Source organism: Bos taurus, chromosome 27 (genome assembly GCF_002263795.3).
Source record: "Bos taurus isolate L1 Dominette 01449 registration number 42190680 breed Hereford chromosome 27, ARS-UCD2.0, whole genome shotgun sequence".
In the NCBI taxonomy this organism is placed as follows: domain Eukaryota; kingdom Metazoa; phylum Chordata; class Mammalia; order Artiodactyla; family Bovidae; genus Bos; species Bos taurus.
The window spans coordinates 19696747-19709857 of NC_037354.1; the positions used below are offsets into that span (position 1 = coordinate 19696747).

Below are 13111 nucleotides of genomic sequence, written 5' to 3' on the forward strand. Positions count from 1 at the left end.
TTCACCCACCACCTCCAGGAGACCCTGGAGGGCCGAGAAGGCTGGAGAGACCACCAAGAAGCTGCCTGGGCCCAAACCAGGACACGTTTTGTCAGCAGGAGGGGCCCTGGATGGGGGAAGGTCCTGAGCACCCCCAGGGGGTGCCGGAGGAGCCACCCCTACCGGCCCAGCTCCAATCTCTTGGACGAGAACTCCCCGCACACTAACCAACGGGGCTGGAGCGCCTGCCGGGCTCCAGATCCCACTCCATCAATCTTCATCACTCCAGCTTAGCCTCAGGTGTTGGCAGGCAGGCAGAACTGAATTTCCTGCAGACACTTCTCTGTTCTGACTTGGCTGGCCAGCTTCCTCTCCAACCATGACAGGAGCTGATGGATGGCCTAAGGCAAGGTGTCAACTCTTGCCTGCAGGATCAGGTCTATTATTAGTAGTTACAGTTAAGTCCACACAAAGTCGTATCTGACTCTTTGAGACCCCATGGACTGTAGCCCACCAGGTTCCTCTGTCCGGGGAATTCTCCAGGCAAGGACACTGGAGTGAGTTGCCATTCCCTTCTCCAGGGCATCTTCCTGATCTGGGGATCAAACCCAGGAATCCTACTTTGGAGGCGGGTTCTTTACCATCTGAGCCACAACAGGGAAGCCCTTTCACACACAGGCAAAAGAGCCACAGTGGACTGCTAAAATCTTTAAAATCATTTTCCAGCTCCTTTAATGCAAGATACAAAGAAGTTTCCTATCCTTTATCTCTTTTCTGTTTAAAGAAATCTAATAGAGTTTTCCATCAAAAACTATTATTCTGTCTTAGGATGATTGTTCAAGCTGGTGGCCTCCCCATTTAGTGTAAAAGTGATTTGTTTAGACAAAAAATGAAGTTAAGGTGGCTATGAGCTCAGATATCAGATATACAGTTGTTTACCTAGCTGTGTTAAAGCATATTTTAAACTGTTCCGCATAGTATGACAGGTTATAGACTGCTCTGGTTACCATTTCTTGAATAAATTTCTAAGTCCTTTTTATGAGGCACTGTTACAATAACTGCTGGATTACACAAGGAGAATAACAGTCCTATAGAACAAAGGAGCAGACTGAAGAGTTTTAAAACCCCACATAAGAAGTATATCCCTTACTTTACCAGTCAGTAGCTGAGAAAGGTTCAGGTCCTATGTAACCATCTGTGAGCTTCTCTGTAATCCAGACACGTGGGCAATACAAGAAAGGAGGGTTAGTCCTGTTACGGTATAGTGTTCAACCTAAACTCCAGGACAGCATGATTATTAGTACTCCTTCTTATATATGGCAGAATGCCCTGTCCTCCTCCTTGGGAGAGATCTGCTGAATAAGTTAGGAGCCAGTATGTTTTTTAGGACAGGGTGAAGTCTGAGGATGTCAAGAATCCGAGCAGAGAATGCATCTATCAGTAGCCCTAGAAGACCCACCTGTTGGGCATCAAAATATTGATGGCAAGACATGAGAGAACAGATGGATCCTGCAGTTTGGGATACCTCAGTACCAGGAAGGGCAAAATGTGATCCCCCCGCTAATAATATAAGGTTAAGGCCTTGGGAAAATACCTCTGGAAGCAACTATATCCCTTAAAGCCTGAGGGGCCCTGAGGGGAATCCAACTGCTGCTCAGCAGATTCCTAAAACACAAGCTCATCAGCCGCTGCCAATCCCCTGCAACACCTCGACCCTCCCTGTTCACAAGCCTAATGGGGAGTGTCGGTTTGTTCAAGATGTACGAGCAGTGAGTGAAGCCGTCATTCCTATTCACCCACTGGTGCCAAAATTGCACACCTTCCTCCCCAAGGTCCAGGAAATGCCCAGTATTTCTAATCTGGACTTCAAAGCTGCATTAAAAAAAAAAAAATTCTCTTTATCTAGACTCTCAATATCATTGTGCCTTTGAATGGAGAGACCCTGACACCCTAGAGGTCAAAGGACGCACTGGTTAACTGGAGGAGGGTTAACAAGATACCAGGCCCCTCCAACGGACGCCTCCAATATTACCTTAAAGGTGTGAAAGTGAAAGTCGCTCAGTTGTGTCTGATTCTTTGCGACCCCATGGACTATACAGCCCATGGAATTCTCCAGGCCAGAATACTGGAGTGGGTAGCCTTTCCCCTTCTCCAAGGGATCTTCCCAACCCAGGGATTGAACCCAGGTCTCCCACATTGCAGGTGGATTATTTACCAGCTGAGCCACAAGGGAAGTCCAAGAATACTGGAGTGGATAGCTTATCCCTTCTCTAGGGGATCTTCCCAACCCAGGAATCAAACTGGGGTCTCTGGCAATGCAGGTAGATTCTTTACCAACTGAGCTATCAGGGAAGCCCACCTTAAAGATATGTGAAACCCTAAACCCAGAAACTCCCAGTGGAGAGTAGAGACTTAGCACATCAGTGTATAGAGACCATAGGACAAACTTACTCCAGTAGGTCTGATCTTCTAGGTGAAACTCCTCACAGCCCTGAGGTCAGATGGTTTACTGATGGCAGCAGTTTTGTAGAAATAGGAACCCAAAAGGCCACGTATGCCACAGTTAATCTAGATGAATAGAATAGGAGCCAAGGCCCTGCCACCCCACACATCAGCTCGGAAGGCTGAACTAATTGCATTAATGAGAGCTTTACAATTAGGGAAGGATAAAAAATTAAATATGTTTACTGACTCCAAATACGGGTTCCACGTGCTACATGCTCATGCTGCCATTTGGAAAGAAAGAGAAAAGTTAATTGCTAAAAATTTCCCCATAAAAGGCTTCCCTGGTGGCTCAGATGGTAAAGAATCTACCTGCAATGTGAGAGACTTCGGTTTGGTCCCTGGGATTGGAAGGTTTCTTGGAGAAGGGAATGGCTACCACTCCAGAATTTTTGCCTGGAGAATCCCAAGGACAGAGGAGCCTGGTGGGCTGTAGTCCATGGGGTCACAAAGAGTTGGACATGACTTTGACTAAGACACACACACACACACACACACACACACACAGAGCTTCCAACCCAGGGAACAGTAACCCACTGTGGGGACCATCAGAGGGAGGGATCTTTGGGGGATAATGGTAAAGCAGAGCTGTTCAACTGCAAAACAGGCCACTCACCTACAGGAACTTGAACAAGTTTTGGCTCTAATGATTAGCCCCCTGAACTCCCTAGACTCCCCCAGGATCCCCCACAGGAGCAGGAACATGTTGAGAAATGGGGCTATGAGAAGGGAAGTGCAGGCTGCATAAAAAGGAGGATAAGGTTCTAATCCCCGAGGCCCAACAACGGAAACTCACCAAGAGCTTGCCTGATGCCACCCCCACGGGAGGGATGCACTACAGCCCTTGATGGAAAAGACTTTTTCAGGGAAAAAGCTGAAAAGAACACTATAACAAGTAAAACTTGCCTGTGATTCATGTGCCACCAAGAACCCACATACCCATCCAATCCCTGCTTCGTCACTCAGGCCAATCCAACACCAAGGGACATTTCCCGGGAGAAGACTGGCAGTTAGAGTTCACCCAAATGATGATGATGATTTGGATATAAGTATTTTCAGGGTGTTCACTGATAATGTCACAGGATGGGCTGAAGCCTTCCCCATCAGATCTAAATAGGGTATGGAAGTCTGTAGATTTCTTCTAAAAGAAATAATTCCTCAGTTTGGACTTCCAGAGTCCCTCCAGAGTGATAACGGACCTTCTTTTAGAGCCCAAATCACAGAGGGGCTCACAACAGCCCTGGGGACAGACTACAAGTTACATATCTCTTGGCACCCCCAGTCTTCAGGGAAGGTAGGGGGAAGGAACCCTATGTTAAAGAAATCCTTAGCAAAGCTCTGCCAAGAAGCTCATGAACCCTGGACCAACTTGCTTCCTCTTGCATTCCTCATGGTCTGCGTAGCACCCAGGAATGGTCTGAGATTTTAGCCCATTTGAAATCATCTCCGGGAAGCCCTTTCTTACTGCAGACATTCTACTGGGTGGAGGCCTGAACCAGGCCCTGAGATAGACTATTAATCGAGGACAAGTTCAGAAGGCGATCCAGGACTACATCCACGAGACACTGCCAGTTCCCACGAAAACTAGAGAGGAAAGAGCAGTCCTCAGAAATTAACCTCGGGGCTACGTTGTTCTCAAAACCTGGAAAGATGGGTCCCCTGAAGATCAACTACTGTCAGAATGGAAGGGTCCCTACAAAGTAATTGTAGCCACTCCACTGCTGTCAAACTGCAAGGGATATCGAGTTGGGTACACTCGTCCAGGCTAAAGGTTTTACCTCCAGAAACCCCACAGGTCACAACAGAAGAGCAATACACCTGTGAACCAGTGGGAGATCTGAGACACCTACTCAGAAGACAGGCACCGTCAACAGATGAGTAAATGAGGCCATGGGTGGGCTCCTATGAGAAGCCTTAATGGGACTTGGGACCTCTTGTTTCCTTAGCCGATGTGGTTCTTGACAATCATCTGGGCCTCAAGTAACTTCTGGCAGAAGAAGGCAGAGTTAATGTGGTAACTATTGCTTCCTGCTGCATTTGGATCAGTGCAACAGGACAGGTAAAAGTTAATATTAAGGAAATAGACGCCCAGGCAGATTGGCTCCATAATTTTGGCAGGCGTGATACTGCCTTCCTTGTCTGGTTAACGGTTAAGGCAGCCCAAAGTTAACTTGGTTCCTTCCCTTTCTAGGCCTTTCAATGGCTATCGTTGTTGTTCTCCTTTTAGCCCTTGTTTGTTCAACCTTCTGGTTAAACTTGTTTCTTCCATGCGCTAACGGTTTTAAGTTTGGCTCATGATGGCTCAAGGAGTTCAGCCCATTCCAGTGGAGGGTGGTCCAGGTCCTTAGAGGTCATTGAACTGTCAGTGAGGAACTTCTACACCTTAGGGGTAGGCTAGGGTCTGCGGCCCCATCCAGCAGGAAGCAGTTTCAAACAAGACCTTCAGCCCCTTACTCCTTAAGAATAAGGGTGTAAAGTCTCCTAGAGTTGGGGTGGGGGATGAGACAGACTGGAACCTGGAACCCTTTGTGCAGTGATACAATGCTTGAACCTGGACACACCTCTTCACTCCTTGAGCAGCAAAATACAAAGAAACTGTATGGGGCCTAAAATAACTGCATGCATGCATGCCCAGCTGGGACAAATTCTGGGCAAAAGATACAAAGAGACCCAAGAGACCCAAATGCCACTTTTGAAGAGCAAAAGCAGAGTACTGTGCATGGCCCCTGCCCAAACACCACCGAAGGGGTGGGCAAAACACTTCAGTCACCTCCCAGGCCAACCCCTGACACAACCCTACCCTTAGCCCATGTAAGAAGCAAGCTTAACGCCTTCCCTCACCACCCCCCACTCCTCAGGGAACCAGTCAGCAAGGGAACGTTGTTTGTTCTCGCTTTCCCTGCTGCAGCAGGAGCCCCAGTAAAGCCCTGCCTAAATTTTCTGTCTGACCTCTACTCAATTTCCATTGCTTGGAGAAGACCAAGAACCCTGTTCGGTAACAGATACATAAAAGTGAAAGTTCATTACCATTTTATTTTTGAGATCACGGTATATTCTATAGAGTAATAAATGATAAAAGTTTTTAAAAACCATTAAATATCATTATAGACTTCAGGTCCTAAAGCCATTATTCACTTTCCAACTGTGTCACATTAGGAAGTAACCCTCCTGGTTTCCTGTAAATTGAGAAGTATATGGTAATAACGACTATCTCGGGGATTGTTTGGGGCATTAAATGTTTAAATTTAATTTTAAATGTTTAAAATGCTGAGAGACTAGTGTTGGAGACTGTGTTGACCAGCGTCTGCTCACTCGGGGATTGAAATGTATGCCTTGGAAAAGCATCTCCAGCCTTCACAGTAAGTAAGTGCCAGTGAGCAGCTGCCTGTTGTTCTGTGGTTGTCTTGTAATGTCTCGGGTGAACTCCATGATAAGCTTGTGATGGAGAGAGAGAAGCTCACCATTTTCCATAACTTACAGGTGAAAAAATTGAGCTCACCAACGCCAAGCGGCTAACCGCAGGTTACTAAGAAGTCAGTGAAAAACCAGGTCTTGCGTCTTCTCTGGTTCGTGTTGTGGCTTTCAGTTCACTTGAGATTAGCATTTTGCTTTATTTGCATGAATCGCATGCACAGCACTGCTAAGTGGTTTCTTTGTTTGTTAGGTCCTGGGCTTTGACAAGGAGTTCCAAGTCAAACAGAACCCGATGCCCGGGATGAGGGCACAACCCTTCTGGAAGGGCTGGGCATGCTTTTCCAAGGCATACATTTCAATCCCCGAGTGAGGAGACGCTGGTCAACACAGTCTCCAAAATGAATGAGCGTTGCACAGCCAGAGGGACGCAGGACAAAGGACCGTAGCTCTTCAGCATTTGCTGAGGACTGATTGCCATCAAAGCTTATTCAGTGAAGGTGACCTGACTATTAACCTCTAATTTGATCAGATTGTCTGAGAGGAGAAAATAAATTCTTTAGAAGAATCCCTGACATGGACTCGTGTAGACACAGCCATTCACATGAAAGACCTGTCACTGTTCACTTCTCTCTCCCCACGGGCTGGAAGATCTGACCCAAGAGCAGTACCCAAACCTCCACACAATAAATCTGCTGGGTAGCTGAGGGGCTCCCCCAACCAGCTGTATCAACTGAGTACCCCACTCTCATTCTGCCATTCCCCATGAAACACCCCATAGGCACACATATACTTTTCCAAGAACAAATCTGAGCAGTTGAGAAGGCAATGACAGTATGGAGATGAAAATGTAGAACCGTGAGAGCCTCTTTTTCTTACCCTGTCTGGAATCCCACTCCAAAATACCCTCCGGATCATTGCTTAAAGTACCGCTTTCTTAAAAGAGCAACTTCTAAGAATTAGATGCTTCTCTTTCAGGATAAAAAAACCTTAGCTCAAAACATGTTTTCTTCAGAGCATCCATTAGAACACAGTTTATCCCACTTTTGAAAATGAGATGTAATTGACAGCTCAATTGAGAGTATTAGTTTGAGGTGGTAGTCACTAAGTCATGTCTGACTCTTGTGACACCATGGGCTGTAGCCCACCAGGCTCCTCTGTCCATGGGACTTCCCAGGCAAGAATACTGGAGTGGGTTGCCATTCCCTTCCTGACCAAGGGATCAAACCCAGGTCTCCTGCACTGCAGGTGGATTCTTTACCAACTGAGCCACCAGGGAAGCTCCATTAGTTTGCAGTATACAACATAATGATCCTATATTTATATGTAATGCAAAATGAGCAGTCTCTCTTGAACACTCTATTTGCTGGGCTCCCAGGACATGGTGCTGTCTTGCTTCTCTGTCTGGCAGACTCACTCATCCTCCTTTTCAGCCTGATCTGAGTCTAAAGGGCTGAACCCTCACAACTCCTCCCCATCTCTAATGACACTCCATCTCTAAGCAGCCTCACCCGGTCCCCTTGGCACTAAAAGCATTCCTATGCTGAGAGTTCCCTTGTTCCTGTCCTCACTTCGCCTCTAAACCCAGATCTGAATATTCCATTGCTTACTCCGCACTGCCACTCGGAAGGTAAAAGGTGTCTCAAGCTGGACACGTCCGCACTGAACTCCAGATGCCGTTTCAAATTGGCTCCTCCCCCAGTGTGCCTTTATCCGTAAATGGCAGCTCTACTCACCCAGTGGCTCAGGATGTAAAACTCTGAGTCACACACTATTCTCTTCTTTCTGTCCAAAGCCACCTCCATTCCAGCAGTGAATCCTCTGGGCTTTGCCCTCAGGATAGACCCCAAACCCAGTCTCTCCTCCCTGCATCCATGGCAACCACCCCGTTTCAAGTCACTCTCACCTAGACTATTAAAACAGCCCCCTATGCAAGTTCCTGACTTCTATCTAAGCATGCTAACCTTTGGAAATATAAATTAGACCATAAATCCTCTGCTGGAGACCCTCCAGTGACTTGCATCTAATTTAGAATAAAGCCCTACAAGGCGGTTTACACCTCAAGTCCTTCAGCCACACGAACCACCGGGACACCCACTCCCTTGGCTTCAGGGCTCTTTCAGACGTGCAGCCCCTGCTTCCGCTCTCTCAGCCGGCCTCTGACCCTCCTACCCACGCTGCCCTCCTCATCCCTGCGCATCCTCTTCCCTCATCTTACAGGGTGAACTGTGTCCCCAGAAAGATAAAATTGAAGTCCTAACCCCCGGTACCAGTAAATGTGACCTTATTAGGCAGTAGGATCTTTGCAGACATCATCAATTAAGATGAGGTCATTAGGGACAAAAATCTAATCCAAAATGTCAGTGTTCTTAGAAGAAGAGACACACACACAGAGGACAATGCCAGACGAAGACACGCCGAGGGACAGGATGGTCATGTGACAACAGAAGCAGAGGTTAGGGTGACGTGGCTGCAAGCCAAGGAACACCAAGGATCACCGGCCGCAGCCAAAGCTCAGCAGAGGCAAGGGAGGCTTTGACCCAGGGTCTCGGGGGCAGCATGGCCCTGCTGGCACCCTGATTTCAGACTTCCAGCCCCTAGAATTGGGTGAGAATGAACTTGGAGTATGTTAGTTTGTGCTCTGGTACAGCAAGTCTAGGAAGCTAAAACACCCTGATCGCTGATTCTTAACATCCACTGTCGGCTCCTGCAATGTTGCCTTTTCTTCATTACCCGTCCACTCCATTAGACAACGAGCCCCACTAGGTAAAGTCTTCACAGCCTTGCTCAGGGACAGCCATCCATCCCTGAGCTCCTCCTGCTGCTCTGGCCGGTGCACTGCATGGCCCCCGAACTTCTCTCTTTCTTTTCCCTGACCTCAACGAGTTTATCACATCAGAGAAACAGATCCATAAATAAACACCCAAAAGAATGATTTTAATAGAAAGGTGTACAACACACTGCTGTATTTAAAATGGATAACCAACAAGGTCCTACTGCATAGCACAGGGAACGCTGCTCAATGTTATATGGCAACTGGGCTGGGAGGGGAATTTGGGAGAATGGATACATGGATACGTATGGCTGAGTCCCTTTGCTGTCTGCCTGAAACTACCACAACATTGTTAATTGACTATACCTTAATACAAAATAAAAAGTTTTTGTTTTTTTTTAAAAGAAGGGTGCACAAAGTATGAGGAATGTCCATTCACTTAGAGTCATGATAAAGAAAATTAAACTTATCTCTTTTTTATCTCTAAGGGTCAGAGATGACTTTGGATGCTAAACATGTAGGCTAAGATCCTAAATGCTTCAAAACATTCATTATTTGCACTCATAAACAATGAGAATTTTTATGATTCTTTTTTCATTGTAAGGCTTTTTGAACTAGATTTTACTCTTTTCCCAAGGAATAAACTGAGTCACAAAAGTGATAGAGTCCTGGTTAGATAATCATTGTCAGTGTTGGCCCCCTAACTTTCTTAGAGACTTGGCTGTACTGCCCTCACATTATAAAGAATCTCTTTAGTTTTCTCAGAAAGAGAACCTTCACAGGACCAAAAATAAACCCACGTTAGACTGAAGATCTAATTAGAATCAATCGAGGGTCTGGCATGAGATTGACAAACTGCATATTTTTTATAGTATTTATACTTCATTATTTGCTCCCAACATTGGATAAAATATGCAGTATCAAAAGTTGCTAAGTACCTGTGATCTTGTACTCTTTAATGTAAAAATAGCAGCACCATATCAACAAACACTATGACACGTATTCCATATAAATACGGAAGATGGGGTGTGGTGAGCCACATCTGGCTCTCAGTAAAATCTTGGGCTGTTATCTAACAGTTTCATGCCTCACTTTCGATGTTACGAAAGTGACACACCCTTCCAGCTCCTAGTCTTCATGAGAAGAAATAATATTACTTCTAAAAATTTAAAGTGTTTAAAAAGTTTCTCATTATTTTTTAAAGTCTATTGAATTAGTTACAATATTGCTGCTGTTTTATGCTTTGGCTATTCTTTTGGCCCCGAGGCATGTGGGATCTTGGCTCTCTGATGGTGGATAGAACCCTCACCCCCTGCAATGGAAGGGGAGTCGCAAGCTTTGGACCACCAGGGAAGTCCCTAAAGCATTTTAGAATTAGGCCAGGCCAACCTAGCTGGGTTAGAGCAGATGTACACCCACTAAACGCTTACAGGGAATCCTTTTACTATTGGAAGCCTCTCCTAGAAGTGATGAACCACACCGAAAGGCGGTGGGAGAAGCTGAGTCAAGGGCCCGTGCCTGCAGCTTGTACTTTGGGTTGACCCAGTAATGCACCATACCCCGACCCGTCAATCAGAGGCTGGCACCAGAAGGACTGCCCGCCGAGGCTACTCTCAGGGACCTTTCCCTGGTCCCAGCCAGCCTCACGATAACTCAAACTTTAGACAACATAAAGGTTTAGAGAAATTTACATACTTTACAGAAGCAGACTTACTTTTCTAATTATGTGTTCAAAATTAAAGGACCAACGCAGGAGACCTGGGTTCGATCCCTGGGTCGGGAAGATCCCCTGGAGGAAGGAATGGCAACCCACTCCAGTATTCTTGCCTGGGAAATCCCATGGACAGAGGAGCCTGGTGCGCTACAGTCCATGGGGTCACAAAAGTCAGACACGACTTAGTGACTAAAAAACAACAATGTACATATACATTAAAATAGGGGGGGAAAGCCAAAAAAAAAAAAAAGAAATGATACATTTTTTCTCTTCTATGTATCTCTATGCTTTCCAGATTTTTATGATTAACAAAAATTACTCATTAACATAGAAATCACTATATTGAAATATTTACTGACTTGTATTTTATTTTCAAGAAGTGAAATGGCACATTAATATTTTTCACAGTCCATATTTTCAGGAATTTGGTCAGTTTTTTCCTTGAGCCAAGACTAATGACATTTCTATGGCATGACAAATACTAGTACTTTAAAACAGGGATAGCTAAACGCTCCAGTCTAGAAACAGGTGAAATTCATTCAGTTCTCATGCAGAAAGATGGAAAACAAAGACACCAAACAGAAGTGAAATCATCAGATTATAAACTATTTTACATTTCCTCTTTGTATACATATATGCCTTCATATTACAAATCTAAAAATAAATCTTTCCCTGGACTCCCTAAAAATAATGTGTTCAACATTTTATTCATAAGTAGTTTATACTGTATTTTTAAAAGCAAAGCCACCATGCTATCATCACACCTAAAATCTATCAATTATTTCTTATAAAATATTCAGTCTGTGTGCCATTTTTTTCTGATTATCTCATAAATCTATATTGTTTGCATGAGTTATATTTGACTTAAACGGATGCTAACAGATTCAAGCAGCTATTTGTAATCATGGTCTGGGCACACCCTAGCCAGGACAGATTCAGGAACCAGTGGCTGACCCAGCCTCCTGAACCTCTGCAGCAGCCATTTTGGGTGAACTTGTAACCCAATGAATGGGCCATTTGAAATTATTTTGTCTGACCATCTCTTGCCCTATTCAAAAAGTGATACCAAATACTGCATTCCCATCGCTTCAGGGATCACAGGCAAGGACCTGGCAGGAGCAATTTAATATTACATTTTACTCAAGCCAACTGATCCGTAGGCAAAGAGGACTTGCTCTCCCACCCCTGCCCCACCCCCGAAGAGAAGCTCTGCCTACTCTTTATCCAGCCAGGCTCTAGGCTTAAGGAGCTTCACATTCAACTTCAAGTCCACAACCATTTTAGACTTTGCAAACCAAAGTGTGGTATTTTCTGGCAAATGTTTCTAGTGTCACGGGGAAAGAAAGGAATTGGTCTGGACTGAGTAGTGGATAAAATGTGAGCTAGGGTGAGCTGGCTCCAGCCGAAGGTTGCATAACCGTAAAAGCTGCTTTTCAACCCAAACTAGCAAAAATAGTGACTTGCAGAGCAGAATTCTAAGGGAAATTTCAAGATACCAGGATGTACCAGATGCAATGAACTCCAATGAAAAAACAACAGACCTCCCCAAACAATTAAATGCCAACAGAACCATAGATAACAGATGGAGAAACAGAACAATCAGTTCAGTCTGTTCAATGCCTCAGGCCTGTCTGACTCTGCGACCCCAAGGACCGCAGCGCAGCAGGCTTCCCTGTCCATCACCAACTCCTGGAGCTTGCTCAAACTCATGTCCATCAAGTCGGTGATGCCATCCAACCATCTCATTCTCTGTCCTCCCCTCTCCTCTTGCCTTCAATCTTTCCCAGTAATGCATACACACAGTCTGGCCCTGTAGTTGTGGGTCCACACAACAGGGTGGGCTCAGAACAGGCACACATTCAAAAAAGTGCAGTGGCACAAGGACCCCCATATTGTCCAAAAACCCATTTGATTCATCCCCTCCCCTCCAATCAGGTCAAAAGCATAACAGTTGTGGGTTTTTGAGAAGTTTGGGAAAAGGTTTGATACCCAGAAATATGTTGTAAAACTTAGGCATATCTTGCAGGATTTAAGCTCCTGTTGGTATAGGAAACACATCTAGGGCTGCAGATGGGGGAGGAAGACCCTTCGATTTTTGCAAAAGGCTCAGCTTGGGTGGCACCCCGCCTCACCAGCAAAAAACCCCGGGGCAAACGCTGCACGCGCGCGCGCGCGCTGGAAGCGATCAGCCGCCCTGCGCCACCTCCCAGACCGACACGTTGACACTGGGGGCTGGACCAGGCGCTGCCCGGGGATATTCAGTTTTCCCGGCTGCCCGGGGCTTTTCAGCAGCGCTGGAGCCGTTCTGGCTGGGATTCTAAGGGGTCGGGCCAGCTGCCACTGTTCCAGGGGTTCCGAGGGGAGTGAGGAGAGGGAGGTAAGGGGATCCCCCTAGGAGGGGGGCAGGTGCACGGGGCAGGAAGTGACTCTTGAGCCGGGAGGAAGACCTGCAGGACGACGGGGGATAGGGGACCCGGGGAAAAGTCAGGGCATAAGCCGGGATGCCGCCCACCCAGAGCCACTCACCATCCTCCAGGGCTTCATGCATCAGCAGAAGACCCAGCAGCAACCAAATCTTCATCTTGAGGGCGAGGGGTCGCGGCGGAGGCGCTGGGGACTGCGGGTTGGAGGCGCGCGGACTGCGTAGGGTGAGGGCAGGGACGCCAGGAGACGGGCGGGCGAGGGGCGGGCGCCTGGGACGCCGCAGCTGGAGGATTCGGTTTCAGGAGGAA

The 13111-nt window shown here is 46.5% G+C and overlaps 1 protein-coding gene across 1 annotated transcript in view; it reads right to left on the reverse strand.

Moving 5' to 3' along the window:
* The window catches only part of PDGFRL (platelet derived growth factor receptor like), a 73627-nt gene extending 60544 nt beyond the window's left edge, over positions 1-13083 (reverse strand). The window contains 1 exon segment of the mRNA NM_001035301.1: positions 12906-13083. Within this exon segment, the coding sequence (NP_001030378.1) occupies positions 12906-12960 (55 nt within the window). The 5' untranslated portion in view covers positions 12961-13083.
* Between the last annotated feature and the right edge of the window lie 28 nt (positions 13084-13111).